This window comes from Electrona antarctica (assembly GCF_951216825.1).
Source record: "Electrona antarctica genome assembly, chromosome: 7".
Taxonomy (NCBI): domain Eukaryota; kingdom Metazoa; phylum Chordata; class Actinopteri; order Myctophiformes; family Myctophidae; genus Electrona; species Electrona antarctica.
This window is the reverse complement of record NC_136812.1, coordinates 28298523-28320715: the sequence shown is the minus strand read 5'-3', so window position 1 is coordinate 28320715 and position 22193 is coordinate 28298523. Positions and strand designations below refer to the sequence as shown.

The 22193-nt window shown below is 45.0% G+C and overlaps 1 protein-coding gene across 3 annotated transcripts in view; it reads right to left on the bottom strand.

Annotated features, from left to right (window-relative positions):
- kank4 (KN motif and ankyrin repeat domains 4) overlaps positions 1-22193 on the bottom strand; it is a 92273-nt gene that overhangs the window by 869 nt on the left and 69211 nt on the right. For all 3 annotated transcript variants that reach the window (XM_079506357.1, XM_079506358.1, XM_079506359.1), the window contains 8 exons: positions 18335-18408; positions 13788-17789; positions 9713-9803; positions 7357-7647; positions 5610-5694; positions 4510-4729; positions 3126-3268; positions 1389-1589 (listed from right to left, as the gene is read on the bottom strand). In XM_079506357.1, the coding sequence (XP_079362483.1) occupies positions 1389-1589; positions 3126-3268; positions 4510-4729; positions 5610-5694; positions 7357-7647; positions 9713-9803; positions 13788-17789; positions 18335-18353 (5052 nt within the window). In that variant the 5' untranslated portion in view covers positions 18354-18408. The remainder of the gene's footprint in view (positions 1-1388; positions 1590-3125; positions 3269-4509; positions 4730-5609; positions 5695-7356; positions 7648-9712; positions 9804-13787; positions 17790-18334; positions 18409-22193) is intronic.

Here is a 22193-nt window from a genome sequence, read left to right as displayed (position 1 = left end):
ACAACGTGCTTTACAAAAAAATAAAAAACATCAAAGAATAGAACAAAAACAAGACGTGCAAAAAGTGCAGTAATAATATAATTAAGAGAATCAACAAAAACATTTAAATGATGAAAAGTCCCTTCAACAAAAGCACGCAATAACACAAGATCAACGACAGAAAACAAAACAACACCCACTGTCCTTAAATATCCATCTATAATATCCACAGTACTAGTATATCAACATCATCACATCTTATAAAAACCTGCTTTCCACATCTTAGTGTAGTCTGGAACAATCCGCATCCTGCGTTACTTTTCAAGTCAACATGAAACCCTACACAGTATTCACATAGTCTAATGAGGCTGCTGCCATAGTGACCGGCAGTGTCCCAACTCCCAACTAGTGGCTAGTTGTCTCCACCAGCCGAAGGCATGGGGAGAGCATGTTTTGCACTCCGTCCGTCTGTCCGTCTGTCTGTTTGTTTGTGTCCGTCTGTGGACAGCTAATCTCTGGCACCGTTGGCTTGATCACAGCCACACTCTGCACACACACAATTGTCTCCACCAGCCGAAGGCATGGGGAGAGTATGTTTTGCACTCCGTCCGTCCGTCCGTCCGTCCGTCCGTCCGTCCGTCCGTCTGTGTGCGTGTCCGTCCGTCCGTCCGTGTGTGTGTCCGTCTGTGGACAGCTAATCTCTGGCACCGTTGGCTTGATCGCAGCCACACTCTGCACACACACTCCCTGGATGCCAGAGCTGAACCTCTGCCCCACATTTTTCACATTGGCCTGTTATAGCGCCACCAGGAGGCCGCTTTTTGCATCTAGATGTATCACATTTTTGGCCAGTACACACTAAAGATTTTGTCCAAACAAATTGGTATACAGTCTCCCTAAAGCCATTACACAAAACGGGTCTTTCAGATTGTGTTCATGACACAATGTGTCATGAACACAATGTGTGATTTTCGTGAAATTTTGCACGCACATTCCCACTAGGCAGAGGAAGAAATGCCACTTGAAAATTTTCAAATCTGCCTCATGGTGGCGCTATAACTGGCCCATTCGTGTTTTTACCTATAACTGGACCGATCTGTGTAAAACCTTGTATGCACACTCCCTAGAGGAATCTTTCACATCTGCTCTTTATAGAGCCACCAGGAGGCCCACATAATATGCGGGTTTTGACGACAAAAAAATATTTTGACATGCCTTGATGGCGTCACTCATAATACCTGATTTTACACTCGGTTCCATGTTGAAAATATCTATTTTCAGAGCGCAACACCCGAGCGTAACCAAACATAAAATGACTTGTCTTTTAGTTCTACTCTCTTCTCCACTAGTCCCTCCCTAACATTTTAGTCAAATTTCTATTTGACTCTACGCGGAGGAAAGCGGTGTACCTTATCAGTGAGACTGGTGTCACAGCGTCCGGTCTCCAGCAGTAGACTGGTGATGTTTGCGTGTCCGTGCTCGCAGGCGCACATCAGGGCCGTGGAGCCGTCCCTGTCCTGGGCGTTGACATCCGCACCGCAGCCCAGCAGCAACTTCACCATGGCAACGCGACCGTGGCTAGCTGCAAGCATGAGCCCGGTCTGGTTGGCCTGGATAAAGAGAGGGAAACATTCAGGTATGTGCTTTGGATAGGTAAGCAAAAAAAGCCAAGGAAGAATGTGTTTTGGGAGGAGATTGAAAGGAGGGACAAGAGAGTAGTAAGATGGGTAAAATATGAGTAAATAAAACAGAAGATAACTGGAGAAAGAAAAGGTGAAACAAAATGAACAGAGCAATGTAGGTGGAGCCGAGGTGATGATGACTGGCTGCTAGGTTGAGTGCAGGTCACTGTCAATTGAGTTTTACAGATGTGGATTAATGCTAAGCCCCAGGCTTATGACTAATACATTCCTTTCTGCAGACATGCCCACAGAAGCATGTCATGGTGAGGAGAATTAATGTATTCAAGAACGCACGGCCATTTTTTGTTTTTGTGAAAGGGAGTGTGCCCATTTTAGCACATACATTTGATGGGTGTCTGGACGTTACAGACGTTCGTATCCTGCCACGACGTTATGCTGCTTTCACACGGGCAGATGCAACAGATCCACCTAGTCACAGTGCCAGTGTCGTCATTAAGCAGCAGGAGCCTAGGATCCCACTAGCAGCAGCTGTCCGTTTATCATTAGCACAACCACGAACGTCCAACACATATACAATGAATTACTCACCTAATGCTGCCTGCAGGTTCCATGTTTAATTCCAGCATGTGTAACCTACATTGTCTAAGTGACAGTTTTCATATTGTATATGGTCGCTAACGTGGTTTAGCGACTAGTACTTTGACAGCTCATCCATCGTACGTAGCTTGTTTACAAGTGAAACAGACTTCCTGTGCAGAAACTGCCTCATCAAAATAAGAGCCACTTGTATTGATTAGTCAACATTAGTTTTATTTCCACATCTACTTACAGGACGTTCTCAGGCATCTCATTTGAGTGCCTGTCAGCATTCTCTAAATCCCTAGGTGGTGGAAAGCCTGGTGAGGCGAGGTTACTAAATCCCTGTCTCTCAGCTGGTGCGCAAATGGCTATAGGCTGTGGCAATAATATATAATAAAAAATAAATAAATAAAAAGAACGAAAAATAACTAAAATTGTTAATTTTTGAACTTTAGTTCAAAATGTTGAATTATGAACTATGAACTGAACTAGTTCCTTTTTAAATTTCTGAGCTGTGAACTGAACTAGTTCATAAAATAAATGAACTAGTTCCCAACACTGGTTATGGATGTACATGCACCTGTATACAATCCATAGTAGGTGCAACTAATTAAATTCCCCTGCCTCTTCTGCTTCAACGTTCAACGAGTTGTGAGTTCGGCTGAGACGCTGCCTTTCCGTCCACTGTTGTGGCGCACATGTGGCCTTCCTCTCGACTTAAATGTGTCTGGTGATTCTCCACGGACCTCACTCATTAACAAGGTGTTTTTGCGAACAAAGCTTCTGCTGACTGATTTTTTTTATGTTTATCGCACCATTCTCACCAAGCAGTTTGCTGCTCTACCTGCTGAGCCACCATTTATCCATTCATACCTCCATCCGCCCAAACACATGTATGTGTGTTTGTGTGCATGCTGTCTGTACCTGGCTGGATCGGGCGTTGACCTCTCCCCGCTTCAACAGTTGTAGCACCACCTCCAGGTCTTCAGGGCTCTCTGCAGCCGTCAGTGCGGCCAACATCACCGCCGTGTAGCCTGCCTTGTTCACGTTGTCTGTCTCACATAAGCCTGAACACACACAAGAAACGTGCCGGGAGGATTTTCAGCTGTTTTGAGTGATATAATATACAATACTGTCTGTGACTGTGCATCTCTGTGAAGCAATGTTTGTCACCGCACATGTACTGTACGCAGAAGTAGGAGTAAGCAGGAGTGCAAAATCATGTAGTTGAATCATGTTTCTTTGTGTTCATTTTCATCTATTATACATTTGTGTTTAACAGTTTCTCTGCGGTGATTAAACAATCGTGTTCCAGAGCTCCCTGCCTAGTTTTCACTAACCTTTGAAGAGCCACTGCACCGACTTGATCGTTTCTTGTCATGAAAATCCACTTTAAAACGGTGTAATCGATTGTCGTAGTGTTAAAAAATATTCCAAAGTGGGGAGAAGGAACCCGCGCTGCACGGCACCACCACCATTGTAATGCATTGGGCCGCAATTTCCCAGAACTCTTTGCAAGCCGGTGCGATGGATGTTTTTGCGATGACGTCATCAAAATGCATCACCTATCCCACTCTGTCCGATGGACTTATTTTACTTAAAGCGTATTAAAAACGCGGATTAAACAATGAGAACAGGGAAGCTGTTCTACAGTCAATTAACTTGTGTAAGTCGTGTTAGGGAGGGAAAGTGTTTAATATTGTCACAGATTATCAACTGTGTGTCTTTTAATCTGTGAGCATGGATCTATTTTCATCCACTAAAATACCTAACATAACCAAACCATAACCACACAAAACATTTTAAGCACTCAGGCTTAATATTTTTTGTTAGGGTTATGGGTTATGGGTCGACCCGCACATCACTATAGTGCGACGCTAATCTCCCAAACTGTTGGACATGTTGGTGTGATGGTGTCAAACCTTTTGTGCACACTACCAGTACACGGAGGAAGATAATCCCCAAATATATTTCCAATTCATGATCAGTGTCAGTGCTTCCATCAGCTGTAGTTGTGTGTATGCAAGTGGTGATGTTATTGACTCTAGCGTGTTGCCATCTAAAAGGACATCAATGTTTCTCATCAATATTGTTTCTTACATTGCATACTGCCGGCGACCAAATTAAAATGCTAAACGTGCACAGCTCAGCGCCTTGTCATGCTACTGCCGTTTGTAGCATACTGTAAATATGCGCCGTTCCCTTTGAAAAACATTCAAAGCAAACACTGGGATCAGGACAAAAACCTAACCCCAACTAGACTGTACAGTGTACAGTATGTCTTTGTCTATGCATCTCACGCTCTCACCTGTATCCAAAAGCAGTTTGACCACGGGGAAGTTGGAATGGGACACGCTGTAGTGGAGTGCTGTGTTCCCATTGCCATCTGTCAGGTTAACAACGTATGGAAGCAGAGTTGGCGTGGTCAAGCCCACCTGTCGCAAGTATAAGGTGACGGAGTCGGCCAGGGAGTCTTTCTGACTGGACACTTTGAACCACTCCTGATAGAGCACCAACAGAACCTGACGCTGAGAGAGACAATACACACCTAATGGTTGTCTGTGGTTCCATTTCCACCATGCCCCACACCACATTTAAAGTCTTAAAACCATATATTCTTTGTTGTACGGGGTCCCCCAGGGCTCTGTACTTGGTCCCCTCCTTCTCCCCCTCTACACTAAGGGCACTATTTTCGCCCTGCTATACCCCTTATCCTAAACCTCCTTGCCTTTTTTTACAATTACTATTTTGAAAACATTTAAAGAATATGCCGTTCTACATCGACACGTTGTGAACTTGTAGATCGGCTATTTGAACTATTCAAAAATGTTTTTCAAAATAGTTTAGGGATAAGGGGTGAAAATATGGCCCTAAATCTCCTCGCCAAAAAGCTGATCTACAAGGACATAATAACGTGTCTTGTGACGTGTTGTAAGCTTGTAGATATAGGAGCTATTTTCACCAAATGTTTGTTGTTTTTACCTAATGTTCGCATATTAGGCCATTCCAAGAATAGGGACGCTAGGGTTCATGTGGTTAACAGTTGTAGTGCTGTTTGCACATTATAACCTTTATCTAAGTTTTTAAGGTTTAAAACAAGAAATGGACCATATTCACACAGTGGCTATTTTGCTCTTATCCTTATATAATACGACAGAGTCATGCCCACCCTGTCGAATATGACATGAGAGCTAAATGGCACAATACTATTACCATGTGAAGGTTGTCAATGGTACTGTGAGCCCTCTTCTCTGTCGATTAAACACAATAAGCATTTACCCTGACGGTAAAATCAAATTTATTTTACTATGACTTTACTAAAGAGGCACAGAAGCACATGGCATGTACACAAACACACCACACGTCTTCAGAATTCACAACAATCAGAAGGATGGAGGGAATCCTTACCATTTCCTTATCTGGAGAAGAAACTTCTTCCATGCGGTCCTTGACATAAACGCAGGCATCTATGAAGTTCTGGTTAACCTGCTCTCTGAACAAAAAGACAAAACAAAGTGAGCGACTGAAGTGTATATCATGCTTATATTTCCTGTCGTGTATATCCTGATGAAGGTCTGACGACCGAAACGTTGCTCAATAAAATCTAAACTCAAGTGAAGACAGTGTGCGGGATTCTTTTTCTCTACTTCTCAGTTCCAGTTATCCGACGCACCTGTCCATTGTAGGTGTGCAGAAGGACTTTTTCTTATATATGTCGTGTATATGCAAAATCGTTCACGAACTTGTAGAGCTGCTATTTTCAGAACTTTTGGATGATGACGTGGCAGCCAGGCATTCATTTAAGAAAAAACATAAAAGAATATGGAGATACAAATGTCTGCCTGACAGCAATACTGTACAAGCTGACAAGGCATTGGAATGCAAAGCATTGTCAGCTTGTAGATCTGTTTCTTTTCACAAGCAACTGCTCTTCCTGTTAACATTACCATTCAGTGCATGACTGTTATGTGTTAAATGGGGAACTGATCTATGCAAATTATTCACAAATGAACGAGATTTTGATTTACGAACAGGTGTTCATGTGATACATCTATGGATTCACTGTGCACACGTTTCGTTTTATCCCACAGTAAAATATAGTAGAAATGTAAGAAGAGCTTTGTGAGTGTGACTAAGGACCTATGTTCTATTATAATTCTACTATAGTAGAATACTATTCTACTATACTATTACACACACACACACACACACACACACACACACACACACACACACACACACACACACACACACACACACACACACACACACACACACACACACACACACACACACACACACACACACACACACACAAATAGAGAGAGAGAGAGACAGGTGGTGAGTGATTGTTTAATAAAAAGCCCATCGCTCCATCTAATGTGTGGTTCCTATATGCCCCCAACCTCCACATACCTGAGACAGTTGATTGACTCAGGGACCAGTCACCAGTGAAAAGGACAATGCTGCTGGCCTTTTGGCTTATGGGGGCAGGATTGCGAGTGAGTGTGAGTGTGAGTGTGAGTGTGTGTGTGTGTGTGTGTGTGTGTGTGTGTGTGTGTGTGTGTGTGTGTGTGTGTGTGTGCGTGCGTGCGTGCGTGCGTGCGTGCGTGCGTGCGTGCGTGCGTGCGTGCGTGCGTGCGTGCGTGCGTGCGTGCGTGCGTGCGTGCGTGCGTGTGTGAGCGTGCGTGCGTGCGAGTGTGCATGTGGACAATATTGCAGCATCATTCAGCACCTGTTTCATGCAGCCTATAGGCTGCAGCTGGACATAAACAAAGCACTGCATTGTCTCTAGCTGACAACCCTACCTCAAGACAACGTCATCTAGATCAGTGATTCTCAAACATGTTCATGTTAAGGACCCCCAAATGCATAGGCCGAGAACCCCCATCTGAAAGGATTTTGTGCCAGGGACCCCCAGAAGAGAATATTCCAAAACCAAGTTTTTCAGAAATAGCAGATCTACGAGATCCCAACACATTGCGCTGTGAGATTTAATGCATCGTATTAAAGCGGTTAAACTGATTGTGATGATGCTATATTAGCTACTTTGCTGGGGACACCCTAGAACCCCTTCAAGGACCCCCTCAGGGGTCCCTGGATCCCACTTTGAGAACCACTGATCTATATATTCTTCCCTGTCTGGCTGTCTCACCCTGTGGCTCCTTCCTCCTGGAACTCCAGGTTGCCCTCTGGAGCCTGCAGGCCTCCTTCAGCTGCCTCCTCCCCAGACACAGCACCTCCTCCCTGGGTCAGAGCCTCGGCTGTCTCCTCCTGCGACATGGCTGCTTCCCTGGGCTCCTCGGCCGCCTGAGGCTCCTTCACCTGCTCCACCTCTGGTTCAGAGCTGTCCTCCTCCTCGTCCTCCTCCTCCTCCTGCTGCTGCTGCTGCTGCTGCTGGGTCTTCTCGTCTCCGCTAGACTCCTCACTGGATGTTGTCTCATATCTGGGGAGTATAGAGACACAGTACCACTTTAACCCTGGCATCCCCATTTTGGCCATGTCATTGTGTTAAATATGTCCTCTGCAATTAGTCACCCTAACTACCAGGAGCAGTGGACTCTATTAATACAGCACCAGGTGAGCAGTTAACCACTTAAACCGTATAGAAGTATGTTATCCTTTTAGCCTAAATGTCTGACTGTCCCTTGTGCTGTTTACATTTGTGACTCATAAAGTATTCAATCAATGAATAAACCCAATATACTTTAGTTGGATCTATACTTGGCCCGCTCCTTTTTCCCCCCACTTCTACACCAAATCTCTTCACCAAAAATAGCCTTGCTCAGCGACACTTCGACACATAGGGCTGGGGCGCGAACGTGAACCAGGGACCTTCTGGTGAAACTCGTTCAAAAATTGCTTATCTACCTACAAAGTAAGTTTTTTGGTTAAGTGCCTCAGTGGGCCAATGCAAACTCATTGAATTACTACACATAAAGGATAGTCTGTTCACATCCTCATTTACTGTTCCGTAGCGCTTTAACCCTTTCCAATAGATGCCTAGTACACAGAAATACTGAATCTTTTTACACTTCCAGATAAGGGTCAACAAAATGTTGTGCCTTTGAATGATTTTCCATTTTTGTTCAATATTAGGCATGTAGAGCGCACGCAGGCACTGTGAGGCGCACATGCACACGCGCACACACACACACACACACACACACACACACACACACACACACACACACACACACACACACACACACACACGAACAAACCCAACCTTGTTCAGTAACGGCAAATTCTGTCTATGAAGGCAGGTGATATACTTCATGTGTGGATGTTGTGAGTGTTTGCCTGTGTGAGTATGTGTAAACTGTGCACGTGTGTTTGTGACATACATGTATGAAAGAGCCTATATGTGAGCCGTCAACGATCAGATAAGTCTCTTATTGAATGCTGCTCATTCATGCTATGTTGGGAGGTGCGCGCACACACACACGCGTGCGCACGCACACGCGCACACGCACACGCACACGCACACGCACACGCACACACACACACACACACACACACACACACACACACACACACACACACACACTACTCAGGGGCCACAACATGCCCTGGATTCCAGCAGAATTCAGGGGACTGTGTGCATATATGTGCATGTACTGTATAAGGCTGATTCAAACCCAAACAGTTGTGAGTAATTGCATGTAGTTGCATGAAACAATTATTTTTTTCTCACCCCCTCCCACACCCCATGTCATCCTTGTCAACCTTTACTTCAGAAAGATCACTTCAAGGGAGAGAGAAAAAGAAAGGGAGAAAAAAATAAAATGAAAAAAATAAAGTATTTACAATATTGCTGAGGATTGTCCTATTTATCAACGTCGTTGTAATTTTGCTGCATTATGCAGTGCAAGTGTATACTTTCAGATGAATCCCCCCCCACCCCCCACCCCCCTCTCCCCCAAAAAAGGAAAGAAAAACAACAAACACGGATAGCAATCTGAAGGTTTTTACATTCCAGCGTCACTCCTCTGCTATAAACTCATTGCATTAAAAACCGTCTCGTCCCGACCCGACCCGACCCTTCGGTGTGATTTGGGCTTTAAGACTGCAGGCAAAGATTCTCTTCCCATTTCTTGTTATGCTTTTTCACAGAAGAAGCACCTAATATTAATGCACCTTCAGGGATTACTTGCTGGTTACTTACTACTTACTAACACTTTTCTAGCTAACTGACTAATCCTTCTCAGCCTCCCTTAGGGCTGGGGACTGCTACATAATGTAACTTGACAACTGCAAAAATGTGTAATCCCTGGTGTTTGGAGGGCCGTTAGCTTCAATGGAAAAACACACAAGCACAGACACACTCAAGCCAGATGTACAGTACAGTATACTTGGAGCATGGGGCGTTGTGAGCTTGTAGATCAGCTATTTTTGCGACACTGATTTATAGTTACTCACAACTAACTATGAATCCAGACGTCCTCCTCACAAAGCACACACTAGACTAAATGCAGATGGGATGCTAATTAAAAAAATATATACTTTACCCTCCGTTCACCCCAACAAATTTCAGGTTTTTCTTGGCTCCCCTGTTCCCCTGCTTGTCAACGCCATTTTTCTTCATTATAGATTTTAGACCTGGAGGAGAGGGGAGAGAAATGAAGAGGAGGAGAGAGAGTGGTATCGGGTTCCGGGGAGAATATTACTGTGAGTGTGAGTTTGTCTGTGATTATGGATGTTGTATTGTAGAGCCTGACCGATATACAGTATCATCATACATAGAGTACCATCATTTGACTATTTGTATTAGATCGGTATCTGCAATTACGGTATGCAGCTGATTTGTCCCAATTTTAACCACATTCAAACTGGTATCCCTATTTTGGGCATGTTTTACAAATTGATTAGAATTTCATTTGACTAGATATATTTTTGGTACATTTTGGAAAGCAGTATACCACAATATGCATTCCTATACATTCACCAGCATAAAAAACAACAACAACAAACAATGATATTTTAAAACAGCTCCTCCAAAACAGTTTTGGGGCAAACCAGCCATTTGAGCGATTTTTGGACTGTCCATCACCTTCCACGGGAGCTGTCCACTTCAATTTACAATGTGCACAGAGACTGCCAATGATCCTCTCAGGTTTCATTGTGAGTGTGTTATATCATATCATGAATGCTTGTGAGGGTCTGAGTTCCCTGTGCATATGAATAGAACGTGCAGTTCTATTCACATGTATGTGCGTGCGTTATTAGAATCAAACAAAGGCAGAGCTTCTAAACTAATGCCATCTCAACCCACATACACATTACATGTATGCGCATCTGATTGAATCCCTTCCATATGAACAGGGTCATCACAAGCTACTCCTTCATATTGTACTCCAGACAGAGGAACGGTAGGTCTGAAATACTTCACTGAAATATTAAATACCATAGTTGGCATTGACAAATTGGACAAGAATATTCAGGGAGTGTCTTCCTTGGCCTACTGACAGTGCGCGCAGAAAGTTTGGCACTGAATAGTCCAACGGTTTCGGTTTGCGAGATTAGCTCCGGACACACACACACACACACACACACACACACACACACACACACACACACACACACACACACACACACACACACACACACACACACACACACACACACACACACACACACACACACACACACACACACACACACACACACACACACACACACACACACACACACACACACACACACACACACACACACACACGATCTCTCGCCACACCTTCAGCTGGAGGAGATTATTACAAGCCAGCAGAGCTCATCAAGTGGTGTGGAAGCCCTGTGTGGCACAAAACTGGGATCCTGGGGGCCCTATCTGTACATTCCATACACAGACCCTAATGAGATCAGTGTGAGTAAACAACATCACACACAATACAACTATTAAAGTACCATTCAAATGGGATAACTGTACATGAAGTCCATTAGAATTGGTTTCTCTGTAAAGTAAGGTGAGGGTATGGCAACAACATCGTCCAATGCCAACATGAATGTGGTTGCCATTATTGTAATGCCGATACAGTAGGTTGAATGTACAGTATGTACTTATTAAATCCAGGAAACGAGATATGAGTGGATACAGAAGGGAGAGTTTTGGCTCCTGCTGGGATAGTTAGTAGTGAATCCTTTTCCAGTAGGAGTGGAAACACTGCTGTAACACAGCAGGGTAATATACACCAGACTGGGACTCTCAAATGTCAAAGATGCGTAAACATGCACCAAAGCATATGTCTGTGCACGCACGCACGCACGCACGCACGCACGCACGCACGCACGCACGCACGCACACACGCACACACGCACACACGCACACACGCACACACACCCATTGAACTTAAAACGAACTACTATAAAATGTGATGGAAGAGATATTTCATACTTTAGCTTGTAGGCCACAAACACAACAAGGAGATGTCAGGGGAAGTGTGTGTGTGTGTGTGTGTGTGTGTGTGTGTGTGTGTGTGTGTGTGTGTGTGTGTGTGTGTGTGTGTGTGTGTGTGTGTGTGTGTGTGTGTGTGTGTGTGTGTGTGTGTGTGTGTGTGTGTGTGTGTGTGTGTGTGTGTGTGTGTGCGCGCATCGTGCATATGAGCTGAGAAGGTGTGCCAAGTAGGGAATACATATTTGATTTGATTTGGAAGCCATCCAACCGTGTCATTTTAGCCCGTGCTGAGAAACATGTGTTGCCTCACCTTTGCTTATGCTATGGGAGGGAGGGACAATACAGTACATCCCCTGTGTGATCGGAAACTCTGCAGACACAGAGTGCTCTACTGCCAGACTCGGGGCCAAAGGGTACATTAGCAGTGCCAGTGAGTTTTCCATAGGGCCATTATGCCGTTAAGCATTTTTCAAATTTGGTTGCTAAAGAGTAATGGGAATAATAAAACCGGTCATCAATTTATTTGGGAAACATTACGACTTCCGAAAAAAGCGGAAGATTTCTGAGTGGGGCATTCTAGGTACTGGATGTCACTTTGGCATACATGTAACTTATCCAGGTCACACAAGTCCAAACACTTAAGCTAGTATGAAAGGAAAGGAAAGGAAAGGAAAGGAAAGGAAAGGAAAGGAAAGGAAAGGAAAGGAAAGGAAAGGAAAGGAAAGGAAAGGAAAGGAAAGGAAAGGAAAGCAGATTTAGTCTAGCCTTCAAACTGTCAATGGAGGAATTCCTTTGGAAGAGTTTTGGAATTTCAAAACCAAGACAAATCAAATAAATAAACCCTGGCCAAATAAACCCTGGCCTATCTTATCTCAGGGGCGGCGGTGGCTCAGGGGTAGAGTGCCTGGATGGTAACCGTAAGGTTGCCAGTTCGAACCCGGGCTCCCGCAGAGTTACTGTCGAAGTGTCCTTGAGCAAGACACTGAACCCCTAATTGCTCCCGATGTGCTAGTTGGTGCCTTGCATGGTTTCCGCTGCCATCGGTGTATGTATGTGTGTGTGAATGGGTGAATGTAATGCACAATCTCTGTAAAGTGCCTTGGATAAAGGCGCTATATAAATGCACCATTTACCATTTACCATTTTATTACAATATGGTGATATCGAGTAAAATATGACTCCTGACATGGAGACTGATCTCTTTCTATCCCTCTTTCTGTCCTGTGTTTGTGTCTATATCTACTGCAGTGCACTATATACTTTTATAATGTTAATGGCCAAGACAGGAACCCTGAAGGATAAAATATAGAAATCTATGGAGTCAGGCCACGAAGAAAATAAATCTCTAGTCCCGCTGGCACAGTTTCAACAGAGCGGTTTATGGGGGAAATCATCATTGGCGAGGTGATAAATGACAAGGTTGATGGCATTTCACTTTCTGTCAGGCTGAAAATAATAACAGCATATTGAAGGGAATATCCAAGTGTTTTGAAAAGCCTCAAGAGGTTGAGTATCATAGTTCAGCGTTAATTTCATTATAGCAGAAAGCCACCAAGCCAGAAACAAAATCTGCTCTGCTATGAAAAATCTGCATTTTATTTTATTATATTTTCATTTTTTGTAATTATGTATGCATGTATTTTGTGTATGTGTATATATATATATATTTATTTTATTTCCTCCAGACTGTTTTTCCGACTATCCTTGGGATTGTGGGTGGGGGGAGGGTGGGATAGGGGATTGAGTTTTATTTTTATATTTTATATGTCTGTTTAATACTTTCCCCTGGGCTACTGTTACAAAAACCTGAATAAAAAGATTTTGAAAAGAAAGATTGTCCTAGATTGTAAAGTGAAAGAGGGACATTTACACACAGAGTAGAGGAAATATCAGTACTGAGTCTGGATGAAATGGCATAGAGGGAAACTTTGAACTATAAACAAGGACAATATTGTAGCTAAAACACTTTTTTGTTTTTTAGATAAATAGCTATAGAGTGTTTGTTCAGTAACAGGGGACTCCCCGTCTCTGGTGCTAGTTAGCAAACAGAAAATACATTTTACATTTCCATAACCCAACATGAAGAACACTGTACTTCATCATCACAACATGTTCCCATGTAGTTGAGTGTATGAGGTCATTTGGGGATATTTTATTGAATCTGATCATCTATACATGATTAACAGGCCTACCTTGCTCTTGCTGTTTGCTGGATGCTGCACCTTTCTGTCCTGGGGAGTAGAAGGCAGAGAGGACACTGAGGGAGCTGACTAGTTGACTCTGAATAGAGCTCATCTTGGACGGGCCTGGCTTTCCTGCTGGCTTCCCTGCTGGCTTCCCTGCTGCTCCTCCTCCTCCTGTTGCTGCTGCTGCTGATTTCCCAGCAGGCTTGGCTGAAGTTACCTTCCCCGTCAATGCTCCTTTTCCAACCGTCTGCTTCTGTGTGCCGAGACTCTCCTGCTGGCTGGACCCCTGCTGAGCTCCAGAACCACTACCCAGCTGTGCCCACTGCTCCCCCAGCAAGCCTGTTAGCCTGGTTACAACCTGACCCAGAGCTGCAGGAGAAGTTGGAGACTCACTGGAGCCACTTGATTCCCGACGGGAGGCTTGGGCCTCGACGTTTGAACCACGTCGCTGGGCACCTTCACTGGAGCCTCTGCGCACAGACTGTGACTCGCCAGAACCTCTACGAGCGGGATGTGACTCACCAGAACCTTTGCGAAGGGACTTAGTTTCACCAGAGCCCCTGGGATGGCCCTGAGATGGAGGCTGTGCCTCACTTGATGCCCGGCGGACAGTTTGGGCCTTAATCACACCAGATCCACGACGAGACGACTTGGATTCACCAGATCCCCTGCGTGGGGTTTGGACATCTTTGGTGTCCGGCTGGGGGGCAGAGGGCTGGGGGGCAGAGGGCTGGGGTTGGGATTGGGCTGGTTGTGGTTGGGTTTGAGATTCACTTGGCCCTGAACACGGGTCCTGAGGCACACCCTGTGCCTGCATCTGGGATTCTGACAGTTCCTGAATGATGTTACGTTCCCCAGGAGGCCTTTGAGGTGGAGCATGCGGTGATGTCTGAGGTTCAGACTGTTCAATTTGGGTCTCACTGGATCCCCTGTGTGGACAAGGAGGGGCTTCAGCTTGTAACTGAGATGGGGCCTGCTCCTGAGCCTGAGTATGCGTTGGCTTCTGTGGCTCAGGTAGCTGACATTGAGTTTCACTGGATCCCCTACGTGGACGTTGGGGTGGAGCCGGAAGCTGTGGCGGTGAAGGCTGAGGCTGTGAAGGCTGGGGCTGTGATTGAGGCTGGGGCTGTGATTGAGGCTGCTCAGGTGTGGGCCTCCGGCCTCTCTGAGGTCTCACTGGAGCAACAGTCTTCATAACTGAAGTCTCAGATACTACTACCACAGCCTCAGTGACAAGAGTCTCTTTGGTCACAATGCTCATTGCCTCATTGTCTACAACTGTTGGCTGCTTCTCTGCATTCTCTGATGCAACTTGCACAGTTTCAACTATGTCAACTGTTGGCTGCTTCTCTGCATCCTCTGGTGCAACTTGCACAGTTTCAACTATTGCTACTGTTGGCTGCTTCTCTGCATTCTCTGGTGCAACTTGCACAGTTTCAGCTATTTCAACTGTTGGCTGCTTCTCTGCATTCTCTGGTGCAACTTGCACAGTTTCAGCTATTTCAACTGTTGGCTGCTTCTCTGCATTCTCTGATGCAACTTGCACAGTTTCAGCTATTTCAACTGTTGGCTGCTTCTCTGCATTCTCTGATGCAACTTGCACAGTTTCAGCTATTTCAACTGTTGGCTGCTTCTCTGCATTCTCTGATGGAACTTGCACAGTTTCAGCTATTTCAACTGTTGGCTGCTTCTCCTCATTCTCAGAAGCAACTTTCACGGTTTCAACAATTTCAACAATTTCTGTCACAATACACAATACATTAGATTTCTTGTCTCTACTTTCCCCTGTTTGCCTGTAATCTCCTTCCTCATCTGGACCTAAACTTTGATTGGCTACACTTTCTGTAACAATAACTGAAGGCTCCTTGTCAACATCTGCCATGGCCACAGTGTCCTTGACTATTTTATTTTCATTCGAATTCTCATCTCTGACTGAACGCTCAGTGTCAACCTCTGCCACTGCCACAGTGTTGCTGGATACTTTATCTTTATCATCTCTTTCATTCAGATTCTCAACTCTAACAGAATGCTCCTCATCAGCCTCTGCCACGGTTACAGTTTCACTGGCTACATTATCTTTTTCATCTCTTTCAATTGCATTCTCATCTCTCACAGCTTCACTCAACACAATATCACTGTTCACTATGCTTTGACCGGCCTCACTTTCTGCAACTTGACTCTCCGCGTCCACATTTCGGACTGGATTGTTGCCCGGCCGCCTGTCTCTGTCTGTCTCTGTCTGCTGATCTGTCCTCATTGCTGCCTCAGTCTCTGTCACCCTGTCCACAGTGTTCACCCTGTCTGTCTCTGTCCCCCGGTCTACACTTCTGGCCCTCGGCCTCATCGGATGATCCGTCACCACCTCCGTCTCTGTCACCTGGTCAACACTCTCTGCTACCGGCGTCTCAGTCACCTGATCCTGAGTGTCAACTCTCTCTGTCTCTGTGCCCCGATCAACGCTGTTGGCTCTCGATCTTACTGGACACACAGCAGCCTCTATCTCTGGTTCCTCACCATGACTAACACTTCCAGGTTCTGCTCCTTGATCTACACTAACAACACTTTCACTGGACACACATACTTTGATGCAAATCCTCTCTGTATCTGTTCCTTTATCAATGGTATTACTAGACTCTGTCTCTGTCTCCTGGTTGATGATAGCCACTCTCTCCGTTTCTGTCCCTCTGTCCACACTCGCCCTCCTCGCTCTGCCGTCTCTCTCTGTCGTACACACCTCCACTCTCACTCCCTCACTCAGCTGCAGTATCTTCACTTCTTTAAGCTTATTCTCTTCTATTTGATTACTCAAAAGTGAGTTGGTTCTCTCCAAGTCTTGGCTTGCCTTGGTTAGGTTAGCCTCTAGTAGCGTTAGCTTCTCCTGCAGGTGGTGGACATTAGCTAGATCCTTGTTGCAAGCTTCGGCTACTTTATATGTTTCTGATTCCTGCACAGTTATGTCCTGTGATAGTTGCTCTATCCGACTACCTAACTTCTCTCTGTGGCGGTCTGATTCCTCTAATGGCTGTGCTTGGCTCTCACGTTCCTGTACTGATTCATGTGTCTCCCTCTCTCTGTGCGATACACTGCTTTGTGCTACACTCTGTGTCTCCTTGTATATTGACTGCTCCACTGACAGGGAGCCTGAAGCTCCAGCCCCTTGGGGCTGAGTGTATGTTCCCAGTTCAGTACTTGGAACTGGGTTAGAGGATAGGACAGAAGCCTTGACCTGTGCTTGGAGTTGAAGCAGAAGCTTTTCCCTTTCCTCTCTCAGTGAGCAAATCTGAGCCTTGAGTTCTGGGATAGTTCTGACCTGTTCTTCCAGCTCTCTAACCCGTTTCAGAGCCACTGTGATCTGCTGGTGTAGTCCCACGCGTTCCTGAGGCACAGAGCGTCTCTCTGTGATGTCCGGCGAGGCACGGAACACATTCTCAGACGAGCCATTCTCTGGTGTGCCCAGCACACGATCTGGGCTACCAGTGTCAGAGGCTTTCCGATGCTGGGCAGTGACAGGCATACTTGAGGCTCGGAGCAAGTTTGGCCGACTCTGAAGCCCCAGGAGATGCTGTTCCTGACTCCGAACCCCCATGACACCTTCTTCTCTTAGCTTGGCCGAGGCATAAGTAGACACCTGGCTTGATGTCCCTCTGCTGCTCAGGCCGGTTGTGCCACCATCGCTGGGCCTGAAGTCATATATTTGTTGGACCTCTGCCACCCTGGACTTGGGCCTCGGTCCTAGGGTGGAGGTCCCAGACCAGACAGTGTCCTTTTCCTTGGGGGCAGGCCTGGGTCCATGCCCAGGGAGGCTGAAGTTCCTGGGCAGAGTGCTGAACTTGGGGCCCCTGACTTTGCGGTGGATGTGTACCCTTTTGATGGTGTTGCCTTTCTCAATGTCATCAACATATTTGAGGAAGTCCAGATCCAAGTGGAAGCCATAAGGGGTCTCAACTGAATAGGGTAGCTGCTTCCTCTGACCTCCTCCCTCACCGGTCTGGGACAGAAAGCCATTCGCTGTAAAACAAAAAAATTATTACATATAATTATAATCATTATCAACAGACTGTAACAACAAATGTACTTTTCAGGATACAATAAAACAAAAATCTATAAAATAATCAATTCAATCAAAGTAATTAAAATCATGTATGTGACTGTGACCAAGAGACAAATCTAAGGTTATAACTATTATAATTATTATTCATTTTATGCACAGACAGGCTCTGTGGTTCACTGTGTGAACTTCACACAGTGCTTCATTATGTAAAATCATATTACATACTGAGATGTAATTATCATGCAGTGATTGCACCAAAATATACTCATCTGTATGCATAACCTTGTGCCGTGTCAACTTCTGCTCATGAGACAGGACAGCTAGCACAAGATGGCAGTAATTTAGATAGAAGCAATTTGGCCAGATTTAGGGAAGAAATGAAAGTTTAACATTTGATGTTTAACCTCATTGTGGTGTGCATAAAGTATACAACCTTATCAAAGATGTATGAACAGTGGAGAGTAATCTTCTGTAAGTAAAAAATAAATAAAAGAATCCTCACCATTTTTCTTGTCCATCATTGGTGGTGAAGTTCACAGTCATGGACTTGTGTTTGGTACAGTTTGAGCTGGCAGCCTGGAAAGAACAGAATTAGAGGCACAGAATTAGTGGACATTGAAGGACATACTGTAGGGATTTATAGTCTCAAAGGTTGTCTGTGCAGCATGTTAAGAAGGATGAGTTCATAAACAAACCGGTAAATCATACCAGTCATACACAATGCAATAGCACCAGTCATACTGTAGCACTTGGTTCACCTGACATTTTGCATAACCACAACAAGACGGGCTGCGAGGGACAGGGACAGGGACAGGGACAAACAATTAGGCTAATACATATTCATCACAGAGAGAGCGCAAACCCCTCAACCCCATACAAGATTGGTTTAGATATTGAGATGGTAAAAGAAAAAAATGATAACAAATGAGATAAATGCCAAAAGCGGAACAACACCCTAATATGAATTTTCTGCATTCATTTCACAGTTCACACTACTGCACCAGATCTCTAAGGAACATGATGAAGGCTAAGATAACAATGTAGGCATTTAGCAGATCCCACTGGATAAAATGTGTTGGATTTTCAAAAGTACTGCAGTATCAGCAACACAAATCTAAACCTAACAAAAAAAGGGTTTAGGGCTATATCTTGTGCCACCCCTTACCCCTTAAACTTATTTGCCATTTTTTACTATTTTGAAAAACCTTTTAAAATAGTTCAAATAGCCGATCTACAAGCTCACGTGTCGATGATGTATATTGGATAGTTCAAAATAGTAAAATATGGCAAATATGTTTAGGGATAAGGGGAATGTACAGTGACTGTCTGCCACAGCACGAGCAAACATCAATAGCAGTGAAATGCATCAACATCCTGCCCATTAACTTTTACCATTTACATTATATTCTACAGAGTCGGAAACAGATCCTCAGAGACCCTTTAAAGTCACCACAGCACTGAACAGACCCACAGTTGCATCCAACTGATGGCAAAAAAAACGTTCCATTTGGGTGTCATTTGTTCCAGTTGTGGAGGCCAAGAACCCAGAGCCCCATGCCTTGGAATGAAAAACAATTCCACAAAGATATGTCATGCCAACACCAATAATATGCCCGCAGCCAGGCTATTCCTAGAGGCATTGCCTTCAATAAGCTTCACATTTCAAATTTGTGTTAAACCAATACTTTAGCACTTGGGGCCAAATATCGACTCTAATACTATTTAGCAAATAAGCACATTATTCATACAATTTACATGCTAATTTGTTTCATCAGAGGAAATACAGTCACATAGAAGGCAGAGCAACCGAGTGCCTGAAGCATCAATTTAATGAAAACTGCAGAGCAAAACTTAACAGCGGTGATTTGAAAGGTATTTATTGATGTGAGTAGTGAGTAATACAACAAATACTAACTTGCAACTTTTTAGAGCAGCATAGGAATGTTTAAAACGGTTGTATTCTGAGAGGAGACATTAAAATCTAACTGTACCTGATATATATTTGTTTCTCAAAATGGGCCACATATACTATTATACTATGCAAATGGTGAACAGGGCCAAACAACGTTCTGTACAGCCTCAGGCGGCTGTATAAATTCTGATGAGCCCCCACATCCTGAGGACATTCTACAGCAGCACCATCCAGAGCACCTGGTATGGGAACTACACAGCCCTGGACCGCTCAGCGCTACAGTGGGTGGTGTCTGGTGTGGGAACTACACAGCCCTGGACCGCTCAGCGCTACAGTGGGTGGTGTCTGGTGTGGGAACTACACAGCCCTGGACCGCTCAGCGCTACAGTGGGTGGTGTCTGGTATGGGAACTACACAGCCCTGGACCGCTCAGCGCTACAGTGGGTGGTGTCTGGTGTGGGAACTACACAGCCCTGGACCGCTCAGCGCTACAGTGGGTGGTGTCTGGTATGGGAACTACACAGCCCTGGACCGCTCAGCGCTACAGTGGGTGGTGTCTGGTATGGGAACTACACAGCCCTGGACCGCTCAGCGCTACAGTGGGTGGTGTCTGGTATGGGAACTACACAGCCCTGGACCGCTCAGCGCTACAGTGGGTGGTGTCTGGTGTGGGAACTACACAGCCCTGGACCGCTCAGCGCTACAGTGGGTGGTGTCTGGTGTGGGAACTACACAGCCCTGGACCGCTCAGCGCTACAGTGGGTGGTGTCTGGTATGGGAACTACACAGCCCTGGACCGCTCAGCGCTACAGTGGGTGGTGTCTGGTGTGGGAACTACACAGCCCTGGACCGCTCAGCGCTACAGTGGGTGGTGTCTGGTATGGGAACTACACAGCCCTGGACCGCTCAGCGCTACAGTGGGTGGTGTCTGGTATGGGAACTACACAGCCCTGGACCGCTCAGCGCTACAGTGGGTGGTGTGACTGAGGACGGCCAAGCACATTATTGGAGGTGAGCTTCCCTCCAGGGCATATAGGCGTACATCCAGCCAGTGCTGCGTAGTCAAGGCTAAACAGATCATCCAAGACACCGCAGCCACAATCTGTTCACGCTGCTACCGTCAGGCAAGCGACACCACAGTATTAAATGCTGAACAAACAGACTAAGGAACAGCTTCCACAGTCATGCCATCAGCCTGCTGAACAGGTGTCGGCCCCAACCGCACATGATCGTAAACCTGTTCAATACGGCAACTTGTGGTCTTATGCACTCATTTACATTTTTATTGGTACACTCACACTCACTCAATAAACAAATAAACACTTCTGTATGCATATTTGCACAAGGGACTATGAACACTCATACACACTTCATGTACGAACATTTGCATTTCTTTATTCAATGTAAACAGACATGCGCAAAGCGAAACTCAGTGCAGTCGCTGGCGGCTGTCCATTGGGCCGCCTCAACTCCACGTCCACATTCACTCATCCAATCACACACTCATTCCATTCTCAGACCGCTCTATTTAATCTGGAAGTTTGCTCTGCTCATTCCTGCTTGCTTTGCTACTATCATGCTGCTGCTCTCACCACTGCTCAGACACTGCTGCTCACCTGCCACCACAGTGGATCTGCTGTTTATGTACGGGGGATTCGGAGTCCCTATGGTTGGGAGTCGGGACTGATGTGCTTTATCAGAGTACATAAAAAGCAGATCCAATTCATCGCCAAACCATCATAAATATATTGCTCGTTTTATATTCAATAAAAATATATTACATCCATTCATGAGTTGTCCTGACTGAACTACAATTTGTGAGAAGCATGCACACAATAATTTCACCTTCTTCTTTATATCTAGTGTTAGGACTAAGGGATAAAATATCACAATATTTCCTACTAAATAGCTCAATATTGTATTGTGATGACAACATATAAAACATTTTAATTAAATTGTTCCATATCACAATATCCAAAATATCAGACGATGTCCCATATCCCAATATCGATAATATTTCCCTGGCCTACCAAGTGTGAACTTGTGATAACTCAACGTAAACCTGAAGTTTACGTTGAGTTATCATACTGCATGACACAGTTTCCCTGCAGGGCATTAGTCTCACTATTACACTATTTATTATGATTCCATCACAGAAACATCTCTGCAACAGCAGAACCAAAATGCTAGCGGCCTTTAGGGAGTATGAAAGCACTGATGCCATAAGAGGCTGAAAATGCTGCTCTGATCAGAATAGAGGTGCTACGTTATGCCATGTGACACAACACCGGTAAAATCCTCGATATAACTCTGAAAGTGTACAACTGGAGCCAACATTTGCATACTTTCAGAGTTACAAACTGATACATTTACACTGAGGATTTTACGGTGTAGAAGAGACCAGTACAGTACTGTAGAAAGCTCAGAATGTTACTCAGTCTAACAGCAC